The sequence below is a fragment of the Propithecus coquereli genome, unplaced genomic scaffold, assembly GCF_000956105.1.
Source record: "Propithecus coquereli isolate 6110/MARCELLA unplaced genomic scaffold, Pcoq_1.0 Scaffold409, whole genome shotgun sequence".
In the NCBI taxonomy this organism is placed as follows: Eukaryota; Metazoa; Chordata; class Mammalia; order Primates; family Indriidae; genus Propithecus; species Propithecus coquereli.
Genome location: NW_012149830.1, coordinates 1,090,396 through 1,109,391, shown reverse-complemented (window position 1 = coordinate 1,109,391; position 18,996 = coordinate 1,090,396). Strand labels below are relative to the sequence as shown.

Here is an 18,996-nt window from a genome sequence, read left to right as displayed (position 1 = left end):
CGCCCGGCCTCTAAGTTTTAAATTTTAGTGAAATCCAACTTAACCAATTTTTTCTTCCATAGATTGTGCTTTTGGTGTTGTATCTAAGAAGTCGTCATCAAACCCACAGTTACCTAAATTTTCTCTTATTTTCTAGGATTTGTATAGTTTTACATTTTACATCTAGTTCTGTAATCTATTTTGAGTTAATTTTTGTGAAAGATGTAAGGTTAATCCATTTTGAGTTAATGTTTGTGAAAGGTGTAAGGCCTATGTATAGATTTATTGTTTTGCATGTGGACATACAGTTGTTTCAGCACCATTTGTTGAAAAGACTTATCATTTCTCCATTGAGTTGCCTTTGCTCCTTTGTCAAAGATCAGCTGACTATATTTGTGTGAGTTTATTTCTGGGCTCTCTATTCTGTTCCATTGATCTATTTGTTCTTTGGTTAGTACCACACTGTCTTGATTACTGTAGCTTTATAATATGTCTTTATGTCTTGAAGTTGGGTAGTGTCAGTTTTCCAACTTTATCCTTCAAAATTGTGTTGGCTGTTCTGAATCTTTTGCCTTTCCATGTAAACTTTAGAAAGTTTGTTGGTATCCATGAACCTAGTGTGTATAAATTGATAATCTCATTGTAGTTTTGATTTGCATTTCCCTAGCAACTGATGATGTTATGTTGTGCATCTTTTCTTGTGCTTATTTGCCGTTTGGAGAAATGTCTACTCAAGTTCATTGCCCATTGAAAAATAATTTTTTGAATTTTTACTTGCAGTAGAATACACGTTATAAAATTTTATCATCTTACCCATTTTTAAGTGTACAGTTTAGTAGTGTTAAGTATAGTCATATTGTTGTGCAGCCAATCTCCAGAGTCCTCTTCATCTTGCAAAACTGAAACTCTGTTTGTTAAACAACAGCTCCCCATTCTTTCTCTCCCCAGCCCTGTAGCCACTCTTGTTTTTGTCTATGAATTTGACTACTCTAAGTACCTCCTAAGTGGAATCATACAGTACTTGTCTTGTTGTGACTGGCTTATTTCACTTAGCATAAGTCTTCAGGTTTCATCCATGTTGTAATGTGTCAAAATTTCCTCCTTTCTGAAGCTGAATTCCATTGTACATGTATATCGTATTTTGTAGATGCATTCTTCCATTGATGGCCACTTGGGTTGCATCCACCTTTTGGCTATTGTGAATAATACTGCAATAAACATGGGTATATAAATATCTTTTCGAGGCCCTGCTTTCAGTTCTTTTGAGTAAATACCCAGAAGTTGAATTACTGGATCATCTGTTTTCAATTATTTGGAATAACCATATTGTCTTCAATAGCAGCTGTACCATTTTACATTCCCACCAACAGTGCACAAGGGTTCTAATTTCTCTACTTCCTTGCCAACACTTGTTATTTTCTGGTTTTTGGTAGTAGCCATCCTAAAGGCTGTGAGGTGGTATCACATTGTGGTTTTGGTTTGCATTCCCCTAATGATTAGTGCTTACGGGCATTTTTTCACAGGCACGATGGCCATTTGCTTATCTTCTTTGGAGAAATTTGTATTCATTTGTTCATTTTTATTTATTTATTTATTTATTCTTGAGACAAGAGTCTTGTTCTGTTGCCCAGGCTAGAGTGCAGTCAGTAGTGTGATCATGGCTCACTGCAGCCTCAACTTCAAACTCCTGGGCTCAAGCAATCCTCTTGCCTCAGCCTCCTGAGTAGCTGGGACTACAGGTGTGTGCCACCAGGACCTGCTAATTTTTTTTGCTCAGGCTGGTGACCATTTAAAATCAGGTTATTATTTTTATTATTGAGATGTAAGAGTTCTTTGTATATTTTGGATTCTAGACCCTTAGCAGATATATGATTTGTAAATATTTTCTCTCATTCTGTAGGCTATCTTTTCATTCTCTCTTTTTAAAAATTAAATTAAATTAAAGTTTTTTTAAAGACAGAGTTTTGAACACCTGGGTTCAAGCAATCCTCTCACCTCCGTTTTCACTCTCTTGATAGTGTCCTTTGATGCACAAAAATTTTAAATTTTGGTGATGTCCAGTTTATCTTTTTTTTCTTTTGTTCCTTGTGCTTTTGGTGTCATAGCTATGAAACCATTACCAAATCTAAGGTTAAGATTTACCTCTGTGTTTTCTTCTAAGAGTTTTATTTATTTATTTATTTATTTATTTTTTGAGACAGAGTCTCACTCTCTGGACTAGAGTGCCGTGGCATCAGCCTAGCTCATGGCAACCTCAAACTCCTGGGCTCAAGTGATCCTCCTGCCTCAGCCTCCCAGGTAGCTGGGACTACAGGCATGCGCCACTGTGCCCAGCTAATTTTTTCTACTTTTAGTTGTTTCGCTTATTTCTTTCTATTTATAGTAGAGATGGGATCTCGCTCTTGCTCAGGCTGGTCTCAATTCTTGAGCTCGAACAATCCTCCCACCTCGGTCTCCCAGAGTGCTAGGATTACAGGCGTGAGCCACTGCGCCAGCCTCTTCTAAGATTTTTATAGTTTTAGCTCTTAGATCCATTTTAGGTTAAATTTTGTATATGATAAGAGGATATCAAATTTTCTTAGCTCCCTTTGTTGATGAGACTGTTCTTTCTCCATTAAATGGTCATGGCACCCCCTAATGTATAGGTTTATTTCTAGACTCTCATCTGTTCCATTGATCTATTGTCTGTCCTTATGCCAGCCAGTACCACAACTGTTTTAATTATTGTAGGTTTGTGGTACAAAAAATCAGAAAATGTGAGTCCTGCAACTTACTTTTTTTTTCTTCCAAGACTGTTCTGGCTATTTGGAGTCCCTTGCAATTCTGTATGAATTTTGGGGATCAGCTTTTTCATTTCACCAAAATCAATCATTGGGATATTGGTAAGGATTACATTGAATCTGTAGATTGCTTTGGAAGTATTGCCATCTTGACTACATTAAATCTTCTAATCCACAAACTCAGGATGTCTTTCCATTTACTTAGTTCTTTAATTTCTTTCAACACTGTTTTAAAGTTTTTGGTATAGTTTTGTACTTCCTTGGTTAGATTTATTCTTAAGTATGTTATTTTTTTTAAGGCTACTATAAAAGGAATTGTTTTCTTAATTTTCTTTTGAGATTGTTCATTGCTAGTATATAGAAATAAAACTGGCCGAGCGCGGTGGCTCACGCCTGTAATCCTAGCACTCTGGGAGGCCGAGGCAGGCGGATCATTTGAGCTCAGGAGTTCGAGACCAGCCTGAACAAGAGCGAGATCCCATCTCTACTAAAAATCGAAAGAAATTAGATGGACAACTAAAAATATATAGAAAAAATTAGCCGGGCATGGTGGCACATGCCTGTAGTCCCAGCTACTCAGGAGGCTGAGGCAGAAGGATTGCTTGAGCCCAGGAGTTTGAGGTTGCTGTGAGCTAGGCTGATGCCACGGCACTCACTCTAGCCCGGGCAAAAGAGTGAGACTCTGTCTCAAAAAAAAAAAAAAAAAAAAAAAAAAAAAAGAAGTACAACTAATTTTAGTGTGTTGGTCTTGTATCTTGCAACTTTGCTGAATTCTCTCAATGCTTTTTGCTATTGTAATTATTATTATTATTATTATTATTTTTTGAGATGGGATCTCACTCTGTCGCCCAGGCTGGAGTGCAGAGGTGTAGTCACAGTTCACTGCAATCTCAAACTCCTGGGCTCAAGTGATCCTCTTGCCTCAGCCTCCTGAATAGCTGGGACTATAGGCACATGCCACTACACTGGCTAATTTTTTTTTTTTTTTTGAGACAGAGTCTCACTGTGTTGCCCCAGCTAGAGTGCCGTGGCGTCATCCTAGCTCACAGCAACCTCAAACTTCTGGGCTGAAGCGATCCTCCTGCCTCAGCCTCCCGAGTAGCTGGGACTACAGGCATGCGCCAGCATGCCCGGCTAATTTTTCCTATATATTTTTAGTTGTCCAAGTAATTTCTTTCTAATTTTAGTAGAGACGGGGTCTCGCTCTTGCTCAGGCTGATTTCGAACTCCTGAGCTCAAACAATCTGCCCGCCTCGGCCTCCCAGAGAGCTAGAATTACAGGCGTGAGCCACCGCGCCTGGCCTACACTGGCTAATTTTTAAAAATTTTTTGTAGAGACAGGGTCTTACTATGTTGTCCAGGCTGGTCTTGAACTCCTGGGTTCAAGCGATCCTCTCACCTCAGCCTCCCAAAGTGCTGGAATTACAGGTGTGAACCACCGCACCCAGTCAAATTGTAATTTTTCTTTCACAGACCTCTGACCTAGATTAGCACTCCCTTCAAGTTCTTTATCTCTCTTTTTCTGTCTCCCCCCTCTCATCCTAATTGTCTGTTAACATCATTTTCTCAACTTTTTTGTCTCTTGTAATCAGTCATTCGGTGAATCTCAGATATTTAATGAAAACATGGCATGTATACAGTATACTTTGCTGGGTGCCGTGAGTGATAAAATATTGATTTGGTTTCTGTCCTGAAAAACACTGTGTTAAGAAGACAAGTGAGATATATAGACAAAGAGACAAATTAGACTTGATAAAATATATAATTGATGGTTGGAAGCATCATTACTTTCTGTTCCACTAAGAAAGAAAAATGCTGCAAATTAAAATAAGACACAATGGTAGATATTGATTATAAGTTGTATCTCAGTTTCAGAAATGTTAAAATAAGAAAAAATATTTTATAGAATCAATAAAATACAGCCTCAAATCAAGTGAGTGATATAGGCAGAGATTAGTGTGGATTGGAATAATATTAAAAATAGCTACCACTTAACTGACTGTAATGGTGTGCCAGATCTTCTGTTAGACTATATGCATTATGGACATATGGTATTTTCAGGACCCATATGTGTACAAACATCTCTATTTGCAAATAAGGAAACCTCTCCAGGTTAATTTGCTTAGTGTCATACCTAATAAATGCAGGACCAAATTCAGACTCAGGCAGTTGAGCTTGAAACCTATGCCTTTAACCATGCTAGATGAATACAAGATATGAGTTTTAGGCCAGGCGCGGTGCCTCACGCCTGTAATCCTAGCACTCTGGAAGGCCGAGGCGGGCAGATCGTTTGAGCTCAGGAGTTCGAGACCAGCCTCAGCAAGAGTGAGACCCCATCTCTACTCAAAAAATAGAAAGAAATTAGCTGGACAACTAAAAATATATAGAAGAAATTAACTGAGCATGGTGGCACATGCCTGTAGTCCCAGCTACTCGGGAAGCTGAGGCAGTAGGATTGCTTGAGCCCAGGAGTTTGAGGTTGCTGTGAGCTAGGCTGATGCCACAGCACCCTAGCCCAGGCAACAGAGTGAGACGCTGTCTCAAAGCAAAAAAAAAAAAGATATGAGTTTTGAAGAATGAGTAGACAGTGGGGAGAGAGAGAATCTAGTATTTTAGATGGATTTTAACACAGTTGTAGAAAACAGTGAAAATGTATATGAAGAGAGTGAAAAAGACTTTTGGATATTCTTTCCTCCTTTGTCTCAGTGTTTTTCCTTTTTGGCCTTCTCTTTCCTTTATTTTTTCTATTAATTCGTTATAAAATGGACTCAAAGTATTTATTTGCTGGATTCATTGAATGATATCCATAAAATGTTCAACTCACCTAATATTTATTATTTTAAAAAAGTGTCAATAACAATGACAGCATCATCGACTAGGTACAACTAAATGTGAGGCCTGTGATCAGCACTTCATAAGCCTAAGGACACTGCTCCATGGGTGGTGGTATTTCCATTTTCATGGTGAGGATATGGGAGCTTAGGAAGATTATTACATAACTGGCCCAAAGTCTCAAAGCCAAATCTTGGACAAGCCAGTATTTTAAATTAGATCTGTCTGGTTTCTAATTTCATGATTTCATTATACCGTACTGATGCTCTGATAAGAATCAGAAATGTAAGGTGAGTTGTACATTCTTTCTCCAAAAACTACAAAACATAATTGCTGTTTATATTTTAAGAGGCACTTTATTCTTTTCTCCCTCTTATGAGTACTTTGTTTTTGGAGCACCTCTGCATGTAAGATACAGTACTGTGTAAGAAAAGACTTGTAATTGCCATGGCTTCTCCCATGGATAGCATTTCTGATTTTCCTACTGGAATTCCTCACAGCTTGGGGGACAGGCTGGGAAAGATTTCCCAGGGTCAGCTGCCTCATGCTGAAGTTAGGAACAGAATTGGTTGACTGATTGTCTCTGGACTCTTTCCACAGAGGAGGAAGCTTGATGCTGTATATTACTATATGCGCAGTTTAGCTGCCAGCAACCCTATCTTGACTGCCAAGGAGAGTCTCATGAGCTTGTTTGAAGAGACTAAACGAAAGGTGAGTGGGGATGCAGGCAGAAAGAATTCTTCCTAGAAGAATGCAATTCCCTTAGTGCCATTGTGTTCTCAGCGGAACGACTAATAATATCCACAAGTGGTCCCGTTAGGCTGTGCTTGTGGGTAATCATTCAGCCCCTGTGCAGAACCAAATTGTGATGTTCAGAAGAGCTTTTAGGGTGTGCTTGGTTGTACATGTCCCACAGCATCTAGTTTACAGTATTAATAACTTTCATCAGTCAAAGCAAATGATACGCTGCTACTTTGGAATTGTAACAGAGTCTTTTTATAGTCCTTAGGCAACAAACACAGGTGAGGTGAGGTTCTTCTCTTTGTTAACTAAATCTCAAGAGAGTCTAAGCTTGTATGTTTTATATACAGGCAGAACAGATGGAAAAAAAGCAACACGAGGAATTCGAACTGAGCCCGGACCAATGGCGGAAAGGAAAGAAGTCGACTTTCCGGCATGTTGGTGATGACACCACTCGCCTGGAGATCTGGATTCATCCATCCCATCCGCGGTCCTCCCAGGGCACTGAGTCTGGGAAGGATTCTGAGCAGGAGAATGGGCTGGGCAGCCTGAGTCCTAGTGATGTAAGTTCCTAAGAGTGATGCAATGAGCCAGACTAACAAAGCAAGCCTGAGTGACCCAGTTCACACAACTGTGAGGTGCTCCACAGACTCTTCCCACTGATGACAGGGAAGACAAGCCTAGCCACATAAGGCTCCTTGATGTCCTCTTCTCATCTGCATTTCCTTTATCTTTATTATCTGCTTCCCTCTCTCACCACTATGTGGCACTGCAGAATTTAGTTAAAGTAGAATTAGAGGTGTTTTTTTGTTGGTGCTTTCAGTTTGGCATCATCAATATGATGCTTTAGGATTCTATTCCTTTTTTTAATTAAAAAAATGTTTTTATATTAAAAAAGATTTCACCCGGGATACAGAGATTCAAGTTGCCCTGAATATTTGCTCCTGATGCTTTAGGATTCTATGTGGGATTTTGCACTTATTTTTTCTTCTTGGTTGACCTTATGTTTAGAGAATGAATTAAAGCAGTATGGGGGTAGGATGGTTAGTCTGGTTTGTGATCAGCCTTTTATGGGATAGCCTCTTATAACTCTTGGTCTAGGACTTTTTCTTCGAAGCCAGTAGAAATGACAGTAAGAAAAATCACAAACCTATATGAAAGATTCTTCTTCTTCATTTACTCAGTAAATAATTATTGGGTATTGTGCCAGATACTAAATATCCATAAAAAAGATCTCCTCTTGCTCTCAGTGAGAGCATTCTAGTCAAGGATGCAGAAGAGTGAATAGACATTTAGAATACAGTTAATGGATTTTGTTTTGGGGGTATTCACCCAATATTATGAGAGCACATAGCCATGGACCAAAGCAGCCATTGGTCAATTTGAAGTATAAAGAATGATGTAATCCTAGCACTCTGGGAGGTCGAGGCGGGTGGATCGTTTGAGTTCAGGAGTTCAGGACCAGCCTGAGCAAGAGCAAGACCCCGTCTGTACTAAAAATAGAAAGAAAATTAGCTGGACAACTAAAAATATATAGAAAAAATTAGCCAGGGATGGTGGCGCATGCCTGTAGTCCCAGCTACTTGGGAGGCTGGGGCAGAAGGATAGCTTGAGCCCAGGAGTTTGAGGTTGCTGTGAGCTAGGCTGATGCCACAGCACTCTAGCCAGGGCAACAAAGTAAGGCTCTGTCTAAAAAAAAAAAAAATGAGTAGAAGTTAGCTAGAGGAGAAGGGAAAGGAGACTGGTAAAGCATATCCCAGGCAAAGGAAATAGCATATACAAAGACCCGAGGTTAGGGAGAGAGAGCACAGCGGTTGGAAAACTAACTGGGCATGGCTGGTTGTGCCTTGAGAGTAAATTCATAGTGGACTGGATGGTGGGGCAAGCTGGGACAGATGTTGAAAGGTCACACAATAAGTAATTTGGCTTTTATCCTGAAGATAGTAGGAAGCTATTGAATACTTTAAATAGGGGAATAACAAGTCAGATCTGCCTTTCAGACCTATAACTCTGGCTGCTTGGTGAAAAGTTTGGAGAAGACTAGAAATAGATGAGGAGGGTTCTACAGTAATCCAAGTGAGATGTGAAAATGACTGGAACCAAGAAATGGCCTTGGAGATAGGGAGAAGTGGACAGACATAAGGTATATCAATAAATAGAACCCAAAGGACTTGATTGGATGTGGGGAGCTCAGGGAAAAGAGGGAGTCAAGAATAATACCTAGGTTCCTGCCTGGGAAACTGGATGATGGTTGATTCCCCGAGATAGAGAATAAAGGTGGAGTTGGTTTTAGAAGAAAGATAATTAATTTAATTTTAGACATATTGAATTTGTTATTCTTTTAGGATATTGAAGTGGAGATATTCAGAGGCTATTCAAAGGCTAACAGATGTCTGGAGCTGAGGAGAGTGGTTTAGACCAGAGATGAAGATTTTTGAAGGCATTCTGTTATAGATGGTAATGAAGCCATGAGAGGTGATTCAGTTGCTTGAGCAAAAAAATGTAGAATGATAAGTAAGTTGAAGATTTAAGACTCTTAAAGTTAAGATTTAAGAAAGATTTAAAAAAGTTGAAGACTTAAGAAAAGGAGAGGTCCTTGTCTAGGGTGGAAAGGGAGTAGGATCTGGAGCACAGGTAAAGGGATTAGCCTGATAGAGGGGGAGAGATCCCTCTTTTTTATGCTTGAGGGAAAGGAGAAACAGATAAATCTGTTCACCTGGGGATGCAGGTAATTTGTGAGTGTTGTAGGAGGGAGGAAGGAAGGGCCTTTTTGCTTTCTGTTTTCTCTTTGATGTTGAAGGCATGGTTGTCTGCTAAGAATGAGTCAAAGAGGGTGGGATAGGAGGACTTTTCCTTTGGGATTTAATTTAAAATTTCCATTTTTCTTCCTATTTGCTTCTTAGTCTTTAGATGTTTTGTGAGTTACTTGGAAAGCCATAGTTTCTTATGAATAAAACTACCAACTTCCTATGTGCAGTGGTGTGCATGGGACTACCTATTTAGGTGTTATAGCAATATGTCAAGGTGCTCCAGATTGCTGCTGTGGTAGAGTCCGTCACTGCTGCCCTCTTCTAGTTTGGTATTGCAGCCCCAAATTGGAAGCCTATTTGAATAAAAGATAAATTGTCCTATTGGATTAGCTCCATTGTCCAACTATTTTTAAAATGAAGGCACCAAAGGATAATTTGAGAAAGAATTTTGTGGCTTGCTTTAATGTTGCCCTCGAGGTTGGGGAGTATCGCCCACAGAGATTATAATTAAGTTTTATAGATCTCTCTCTTCTACTAGGTGTTTTATATTTTATTTTGAAAGTGATGTGAGTATAAGTTCGTTTTTATTCTTATATGCATCTCAGGGAACACATCTTCAACATGTGAGCTGTCATCGGACTCATTTTATTAGTTATTTTGTTTCTAATTATACAAATAATGTATGAATGTATTCCTGCTAAAAATTTCAAATAATTATAGACGTATATAGAGTAAAATGTTGTAATTTGATTTCTAAACTATCGTGAAGCTATTTATATATTTTTAAGCTATATTATCCTTGGGTAACTATTTCTCTTAATTTCTTTGAAATTCATATCTATGAGTTTGGACTTTAGTTCTAGACTACCAGCACTTCAGAAAGAAGTCTGCAATTTCATGACTTTATTTATCCAATTAGGAACCATACTGCCTTTTTTTAAAATATAGAATAATTGATTTAATGTAGTTAAAATACATAAATTGAACATTCAAATATTTGAAAATTAAACTTTAGGAACAAAAGTTTAGTTTTCAGGGAATACCCAGGAAGGTGATTTGATGTCTAATCCAGAATATTGATAGAAATCACTTCATGATAAATAAAATGTTTTACCAACAGTTCTATTCTGGCCAACATCTAAATGATTGTGGTTCCTTACCTGAGAAGAAATTGCTAAATAAATCTTCTCTTAGGCTAAACAAGGTTTGGCTAAACAGCGAGACTTCAGAGGGGTTAATCAAAGCATGTAAGTGAACAAAATAAACTGTTCTTTAGAGATGAAGGTAAAAACATGTCCATTACAATAATCTTAGCCTTGGAAAATAATTCAGTTTTTAGTGTTTTACCTGCTTAAAAAACAAAATCAAGGCCTGTAATCCTAGTTCTCTGAGAGGCCGAGGTGGAAGGATTGCTTGAGTTCAGGAGTTTGAGATCAGCCTGAGCAAGAGTGAGATCCTGTCTCTACTAAAAATAGAAAAATTAGCCAAGCATGGTGGTGCACACCTGTAGTCCCAGCTATGCAGGAGGCTGAGGCAGGAGGATCACTTGAGCCCAGGAGTTTGAGGTTGCTGTGAGCTATGATGATGCCACTGCACTCTAGTCAGGGCAACAGAGTAAGACTCTGTCTCAAAAAAACAATCAAAAGAAAATAAACACCAAGTTAGGTTTTCTTGGCGAATGTGATATTTGCATGTCGCAAATTCAAACCACATACGCTCTTTAAAACTCTTCCATGTATACCAGTGTCAGGAAGAACATCACTAAAAGTCACCAACTTCCACACCTCATAAAGGATGATATTTTTGGTTTCAAGATTTTAGATTTCCTAGAGACAGCCCATATTAAAGTATACAATCATGTCACACAAAGAAGAATATTTCCAAAGTATTCTCTGTTCAGAAATGCTTCTCCTATTTGTCAGATCATTTTGCAATATGTTGACTAATGTATATCTATAGAAAAACATGAAAATTGGCTCATGCAAGCATTTTAAATTAGTAGGCTACCCTCATAGAAGAGAATTCAGAATTATTTTGTCTTGTAGGCTCTGAGGCTCTGGGATGTGGAGATGGACCCTGGCAATCCAGGTCATTGGCATATGCCATTTAGTTCATGCCTCTCCTCTGGCACATGGTCCAGTACTAGATACCATTCTGCAAAATTATGTCTGCATCTTTTGGGTGGTGGTCAGATTCTTCAGTTAGCTTCTTAGCTTTGTCTGTTGAAGAAGAGACAACTTTAGTTTGCACACTGCCTTTTTTAGCCTGCTTTCTCAAGCCTAAGTTAGTTTCCCATATTCTTATTTTTCTCACAGTAGGCACCAAGAACTCAGCTTGCTTTCTCAGTTCCTTGGAACACACTGATGAGAAGTAAGCATTGGGGATACAGAAATTAAAGCAACCAAAAATGATCTTTAACCTCAGGGAGCACTTGGTCATGTGGGGAAGACAGAAACATAAATATATGATTGTAGTTCAGTGTGACAAGTGCTGGGATAAAGACAAGCATGAGATGCTGTAGGAGCATGCAGTTAGAGCACCCAATCCAGGCATGGTTAGGGAAGGCTGGGGTCAGGTGGCATTTTGTAACTTAAGGATAATATTTGTTTTCAGGTGGTTGTTAGTAATGACAGATGATGTAAAGAAAGGCGTTTTTTCTATACATCTGAGAAATTTTTCACTGAGGCATGAAAGCTTGAAAGAGGTATGGAGCCTTAGGGAACTGCAAGTAGTTCAGTATGGCCAAAGACCAGGATGTGAGAAGTGCTCTTGCTAGGGACATAAGTCATCCTTCACCCCTTCCTTTCCTTTGTCCCCACATCCAGTCAGTGCCAAGTGCTGTCAAATCCACCTCCTAAACATAACTAGAAGCCATCTACTTATCTCCATTCTCATTGCCATCATCCTAGTACAAGCTGTCACCATTTCAGTAATCCATATACTATTGAAAAAAGTTCCTAGTAATGGTCTTTCAGCATTTATTCCTGGTCCTCTTCCAGCCTTTCTTTTTAGACAGTAACCCAAATGACCTTCCAGATGAACATTTCTGATCATGTCACTCCCCTCTCAAAAATCTTAGTCGGAAATCTGTAACATAGTCTGCTGGGTCCCTCATGATTGGCCCCTGCTGTTTCTAACTTTATACCTCTCTTCTTTTCTCTGTTACTGCGCTCTATCCACACTAGCTTTTTCCTTCAAGGGTCCAGGCTCTTTTCTGGCCCCTGGCAATGCACTTCCCTCTCACCAGTTCTTCTGCCTTTATCAGTCCCATTCTTTCTTACTCTTCAGGTCTTGTCCTAAATGTCACTTTCAGGGAAGCTTTTGCTGATCCCTGAAGCTGTTTCTCTTTTGTAATACCACAGTTAAGTAATTTTAAGTGTAGTTTTGTTGTTATATAAGATCTCTCCCTTGAGTCCGGGTGTGGTGGCTCACGCCTGTAATCCTGACACTACGGGAGGCCGAGGCGGGTGGATCGTTTGAGCTCAGGAGTTCGAGACCAGCCTGAGCAAGAGCGAGACCCCCGTCTCTACTAAAAATAGAAAAATTAGCCAGGCATGGTGGCGCATGCCTGTAGTCCCAGCTACTTGGGAGGCTGAGGCAGTAGGATTGTTTGAGCCCAGGAGTTTGAGGTTGCTGTGAGCCAGGCTGACGCCACGGCACTCTAGCCCGGGCAACAGAGTGAGACTATGTCTCAAAAAAGAAAAAAAAAAGATCTCTCTCTTGTTAGAGTGATGGCTCTATGAGAGTGGGGTCACATCTAGTTTGTTTACTGCATTGTTTTCCCTGGTTCCTACATTTAGAAGATTCGAAATAATTCTTAACTGAGTATACAAGTGAGGGGGAGAACAGTGAGGGATGAGGCCAGAGAAGGTAGCAGGTGCCAGGTCTTTCCTAAATACTGGGAAGTTTAGATATCAAGTATTGAGGATTTTTTTTAGTTTGTCATTTTTTTTGTTGATACATAGTTTTTGTATGTATTTATGGGCTGCATGTGATATTTTGTTTTGTTTTGTTTTTTTTTTTGAGACAGAGTCTCACTGTGTTGCCCGGGCTAGAGTGCCGTGGCATCAGCCTAGCTCACAGCAACCTCAAACTCCTGGGCTCAAGCAATCCTTCTGCCTCACCCTCCCGAGTAGCTGGGACTACAGGCATGCGCCACCATGCCCGGCTAATTTTTTCTATATATTTTTAGTTGTCCGATTAATTTCTTTGTATTTTTAGTAGAGATAGGGTCTCGCTCTTGCTCAGGCTGGTTTTGAACTCCTGAGCTCAAACAATCCGCCCGCCTCGGCCTCCCAGAGTACTAGGATTACAGGCGTGAGCCACTGCGCCCGGCCTGCATGTGATATTTTGATACATACATAGAATGTGTATAGATCAAATGAGGGTATTTAGGATATCCATCACCTCGAATGTTTATCATTCAAGTATTGGGGATTTTAAGCAAGGGGATGACATAATCGAATTTGTGTAATGATCACCCTTTCCAGTACTTTTAGGATTGGAACAAATTTATTTATTTTTTAAGAGGAATTTTTAAAATTACAGAAGTAATACCTATTCATTATTTCTTTTTTTTTTCCTTTTTCTCCCCCCATTCATTGTTTCTAAATCAAACAAATAAATGTATATATAGTTTAAAGTGGAAGTCCCTTGTATTCCTACCTTCAGAGACAACACTGTTAATTATTTGATGGTTGTCCTTCCAGACCATATTCTAAGCATTTATAAGTGTGTATGTATACACATATATCTGCAAAAACGTGAAATGTATTTTTAACAAAAAATGACATACTATATATAATAATCTGCAATTTGCTTTTTTAAATTATTTGTTGGACATACAGTCAGTCCTGCTATAAAGCGATATATACATTCTTAAAATCACTGTGCTATGTAAAATTGTGCAATAAAAACCACAGGGCTGGCCTGGCGCAATGGCTCACGCCTGTAATCTTAGCACTCTGGGAGGCCGAGGCGGGTGGATTGTTTGAGCTCAGGAGTTCGAGACCAGCCTGAGCAAGAGCAAGACCCCGTCTCTACTAAAAAAATTGAAAGAAATTAGATGGAAAACTAAAAATATATGTAGAAAAAATTAGCCAGACATGGTGGCTCACGCCTGTAGTCCCAGCTACTTGGGAGGCTGAGGCAGTAGGATTGTTTGAGCCCAGGAGTTTGAGGTTGCTGTGAGCCAGGCTGACGCCACGGCACTCTAGCCCGGGCAACAGAGTGAGACTGTCTCAAAAAAACAAAACAAAACAAAAAAAAACCCACAGGGCTTCTGAGGAAAATAGACTTAGGAACATAGCCCTCAAAAATTTCCTCAGTAACATTGTGGGGAAAAAAAAGATAGAAACCTAATTAAAAACAGTTGTACCATTTTATACATGTTAAATGGTTAAGAAGTATGTAAATACAGCCAGGCACGGTGGCTCACACCTGTAATCCCAGCTGCTTGGGAGATTGAGGCAGGAGGATCTCTTCAGGCCAGGAGTCTGAGACCAGCCTAGGTTACATAGTGTGACCTAGTCTCAAAAAAAAAAAAAAAAAGAAAGAAAGAAAGAAAGGAAGAAATATGTAAGTACCACATTAAATATAGCACTTTATCTTGAAAAAGATTTGAAGTTCGCTTGTGGAAGTGGGCTTCAGAAGGGTTACACTTGTAAATTATTGTGAAGTGGTAGAAGGAGGGTTACTTAAAGTGGACAGGCAGGTGTAACACCAGATGTGGATAGGTGTGGCTTGTAACACATGTTCAGGTGGTGATGTAGCTGATAGGTGTTTGGGATGTGTGCGTGTATATGTGTGTTTGTGTATTCTTGTGCAGCTTGATTACCTGGGTGCAGTTTTCTGTGTTGATCTGATGTTTCTTGCGAATAAAATTACATGTAAGCAAACACAAAATTTGTGTTATGCTCAAATTGTTCCTTAATATATTGATCACAAAGAAACAAACCCACATTTTCAAAATAAGCATTATAGCAGAACTGAATGATTAGCCTGTATAGGAATTACTCCTTTGACACTTCCTAGAGAGTGTCTAGCACAAATTACTAAAATTCAGATCCATGAATAAACAGAAAGTTTGGCTTCAGGTGGTTGTTAGTAATGATAGTAATGTCCTAGCTAGTTTGTTCTCTCTCTGCCAAGCATGGGCTTTGGATCTCTTTCTTTCTCTGAATGGTTACAGGAGGTTGGCTTGTGGGTTGTTGGTTTTCAGCCTTGAGATGTGGTTTGGGTTGAACATCCAGCCTGGGGAGGGACTGCCAACCTCAACTGTAAATGGCGTCCTATTGAAATTCACATTTAAGTTTTTTCCCCTGCCAGCTACGCCACTCAAAAGTCAGTGTTACTAGGGTTCTAAGCATTCTTTATTTAGTGGATATGCCTTCTGCTACACTTCATCTCTCTTTGGAAATCAGAAAGGGGTACTGCTTGGTAAATGGGTTGTTGCTGACAGTCAATGAGTTACTTAAGGATGTTATAGCATCAGAAATCATTTTCACACTGAAAGGCAAGGGTCTCTGATGGAACTTCTGAGGATATTTAGATCTGATTGCTCTATTATCAGCATCTTGAATAGAATGTAATATGTGTCTGCTGGGGAAGAATAAGCATATGAGATTGGGAGTTATTGATAGATGTTTGTCTCTGAAACTTTAATAAGCCCTTGTGTTCTGGAATGATTTGGTTTACCATTCTCAGCATTTTCCCCAGCCTACTGTGACTATTGTACCTACAACATGCTTGGTGCTATATGTAGAAAATATGTCTTAAGACAAGGGAAATACCATTATATATTTGGTCAAGCTCTAGTTAAACCTTCCTTCTCTTTGGCCTCTTTGAATATGTTTGAGGTTCTGTCTGGACTATGCGTTAGTAGCCCCTAAACCTATTATCTGACTTTGCCTTATTTGAACCCCTCCTATCTTATTTCACCCAAGAAATGATATGGTTTGCCTTGATCTCATTCATTTGCTCTTCTTCCTTCTGTCACATACCATTATTTATTTTATTTTATTTTTATTTATTTATTCGAGACAGGGTCTTTCTGCATTGCCCAGGCTAGAATGCAGTGGTGCATTCATAGCTCATGGTAACTTTGAACTCCTAGGCTCAAGCGATCCTCCAACCTCAGCCTCCTGAGTAGCTAGGACTATAAGTGTGTGCTACCACACCTAGTTAATTTTTAAATTTTTTTTGTAGAGACAAGGTATCTCTATGGTCTCAAACTCTTGACCTCATGCAATCCTCCTGACTTAGCCTCCCAAAGTGCTGGGATCATAGGTGTGAGTCACTGCACCCAGCTATTATTATTTATTTTCTTTCTTTCTTCTTTTTGATATCAGCCTAATTTAAGATTCATATTTTATTTCTTTGCATAATATCTTTTTTCAGAATTTGTTTAGATCTGGAGAATTGAATGCAGTTACCAATGAGTTGTTGGAGTAGGAGGCCATGTTCTGGGTCTAGTGCTTAACCAGACTAAAGTTTAGTTTACCTGTTCTATTGTTTCAGCTTTGTGCTAGGATTGTAAAGATGAATACAACATTGTTATTTTCTCAGATTGCAGAGTCTAGTGCAAGGGTCAGCAAACTTTTTCTGTGAAAGGGCAGATAATAAATATATTAAGCTTTGTAGGCCGTATGGTCTCTGTTACAGCTACTCAGCTTTGCTGTTGTAGTACCAAAGTAGCCATAGATAATACATTAATGAATGAGCATGGCTGTGTTCCAATAAAACTTTATTTTCAAAGATAGCTGGTGGGCCAGGCACAGAGGCTCATGCCTGTAATCCTAGCACATGTGCGAGGTTAAGGCAGGAGGATCGCCTGAGGTCAGGTGTTTAAGACCAGCCTGAGCAAGAGCAAGACCCCATCTCTACTAAAAAAAATGGAAAAAATTAGCCAGGCATGGTGGTGCATGCCTGTAGTCCCAGCTACTCGGGAGGCCGAAGCAGGAAGATTGCTTGAGCCCAGGAGTTTGAGGTTGCTGTGAGCTAGGCTGACGTCAGGGTACTCTAGCCCAGGTGACAGAACGAGACTTTGTCTCAAAAAAACACAAAAAAAGATAGACAGTGGGTTGGATCTGGCCAACTTCTTGTCTAGTGGAAGAAATAGCTACATAAACAGAATGTTTAAGTATATAGTTGATTCTTGTTATTTGTGATAGTTATGTTCTATAAATTCGCCACAAACACTGAATTAGTTAATACTAGACTGTTGCTCCTAGAGAAATACAGAACTGGGTTCCTTCAAGCCTCTGGTCACAACATTTTAGTCAATTAATTAGTATTACTATATACCCTTGTTTTATGTGTTTCTGTTTTAAAGACACCTTATTTAATATATATTGTCGACTCATTAACATTGAACTTACATCAAACAGCACTATAACTCATCCCTGAATGAAGTTTATCTGACATACATATTTTCTCTGTAGGCACATCATAGCCTTCTTTTTTTAACTTTTTAATTTTTTAATTTTTTTTTTTTGAGACAGAGTCTCACTCTGTTGCCCGGGCTAGAGTGCCGTGGCATCAGCCTAGCTCACAGCAACCTCAAACTTCTGGGCTCAAGCAATCCTCTTGCCTCAGCCTCCCAAGTAGCTGGGACTACAGGCATGTGCCACCACGCCTGGCTAATTTTTTCTATATATTTTTAGTTGTCCAGCTAATTTCTTTTTACTTTTAGAAGAGATAGGGTCTCGCTCTTGCTCAGGCTGGTCTCGATCTCCTGACCTCAAGACACCCTCCAGCCTCAGCCTCCCAGAGTGCTAGGATTACAGGTGTGAGCCACCTCGCACGGCCCATCAGCGCCTTCCTACACTTAGGAACACTGGACATCACTTCAGCAGTAAGCTTGGGAACCGTGTTAAACAGCAAAATCACCAAAAACAAGCTAAAAAATGTGGAAAATATGGCACTAAATAGACCACAAAAAGGACATTTTGTTTAAAGTATGACCAGAAACAAGAAGACAGAGTGGCCTTGTTTAACCTTAGTGAGGAACATGTGTGTCAGGTTACTGAAATTTTTTGCTGCTCTGTGCATCTGCAAAAATGACTGCAAAAGCATCACAAATATTGATTTTGGGGTTACAAATAAATTTCATCAAGTAAGCAAATTCACAAATACAAAATCCGTAAACAATGAGGATCGACTATAATTGTAGTGAGTGCTATTAGGGAGGTATGTATTTGGCAGTGTGGAAGCACAGAGAAGGGGTCCTGGTCCACTCCTGGCAGAGGCATGGGTTGGGGTGAGGGGAAAAGAGAGTGAATTCAGAAGGCTTCCTGGAAAAGTTAACAGAGTGGGAAGAGTGTGTTCCCAATAGAAGTAACAGCGTGAACAAAGACAGAGGAGGTGTGAAACAGCAGAGGGCTTGCAGGGCACCTAAATCTGTGGTAATTTGGGAGATAATATGAGAAAGTTGGAGCTATAGAGAGGATGTTGAACCTTCTGCCTGAATCACATTTGTGTTTTGTGCTATGGTGTGTGTGGAAGGTGGTCATTGGGCTGGTATTTTATAATATACTTCTGGATTCTGGGAATAGTAATTTGTTTTTGGAATTTTTCATTTCTTACTTGTCATGTCTGAATTGTTAATTCAACAAAAGTAGCACTATTCCGTCCATTAAATTTGGTAGGGTGGAGGTTCATTGGATTTTTTACCTCACAGTTTGCGGATTTTAAAAGTTTAAGGGGCCGGGCATGGTGACTCATGCCTGTAATCCCAGCACTTTGGGAGGCCAAGGCAGAAGGATTACTTGAGGCCAAGGGTTGGAAAAATCCATGCCTAATTATTAAACAACCTAAAATCTGATTGGCAAAGTGGTATTCTAATTTCTTCAGTAAACACAGTTAACTGGTTTTTTGGTGGGTTTTTGTTGTTTTTTTTTTTTTTTTTTTTGAGA

At 39.5% G+C, this 18,996-nt stretch overlaps 1 protein-coding gene across 1 annotated transcript in view; it reads left to right on the top strand.

The window, feature by feature from the left end:
- Positions 1–18,996, top strand: part of SMG6 (SMG6 nonsense mediated mRNA decay factor) — a 228,875-nt gene that overhangs the window by 16,259 nt on the left and 193,620 nt on the right. Inside the window, exons 7-8 of the mRNA XM_012653041.1 lie at positions 6,192–6,302; positions 6,683–6,895. Coding sequence (XP_012508495.1) covers positions 6,192–6,302; positions 6,683–6,895 — 324 coding nt within the window. The remainder of the gene's footprint in view (positions 1–6,191; positions 6,303–6,682; positions 6,896–18,996) is intronic.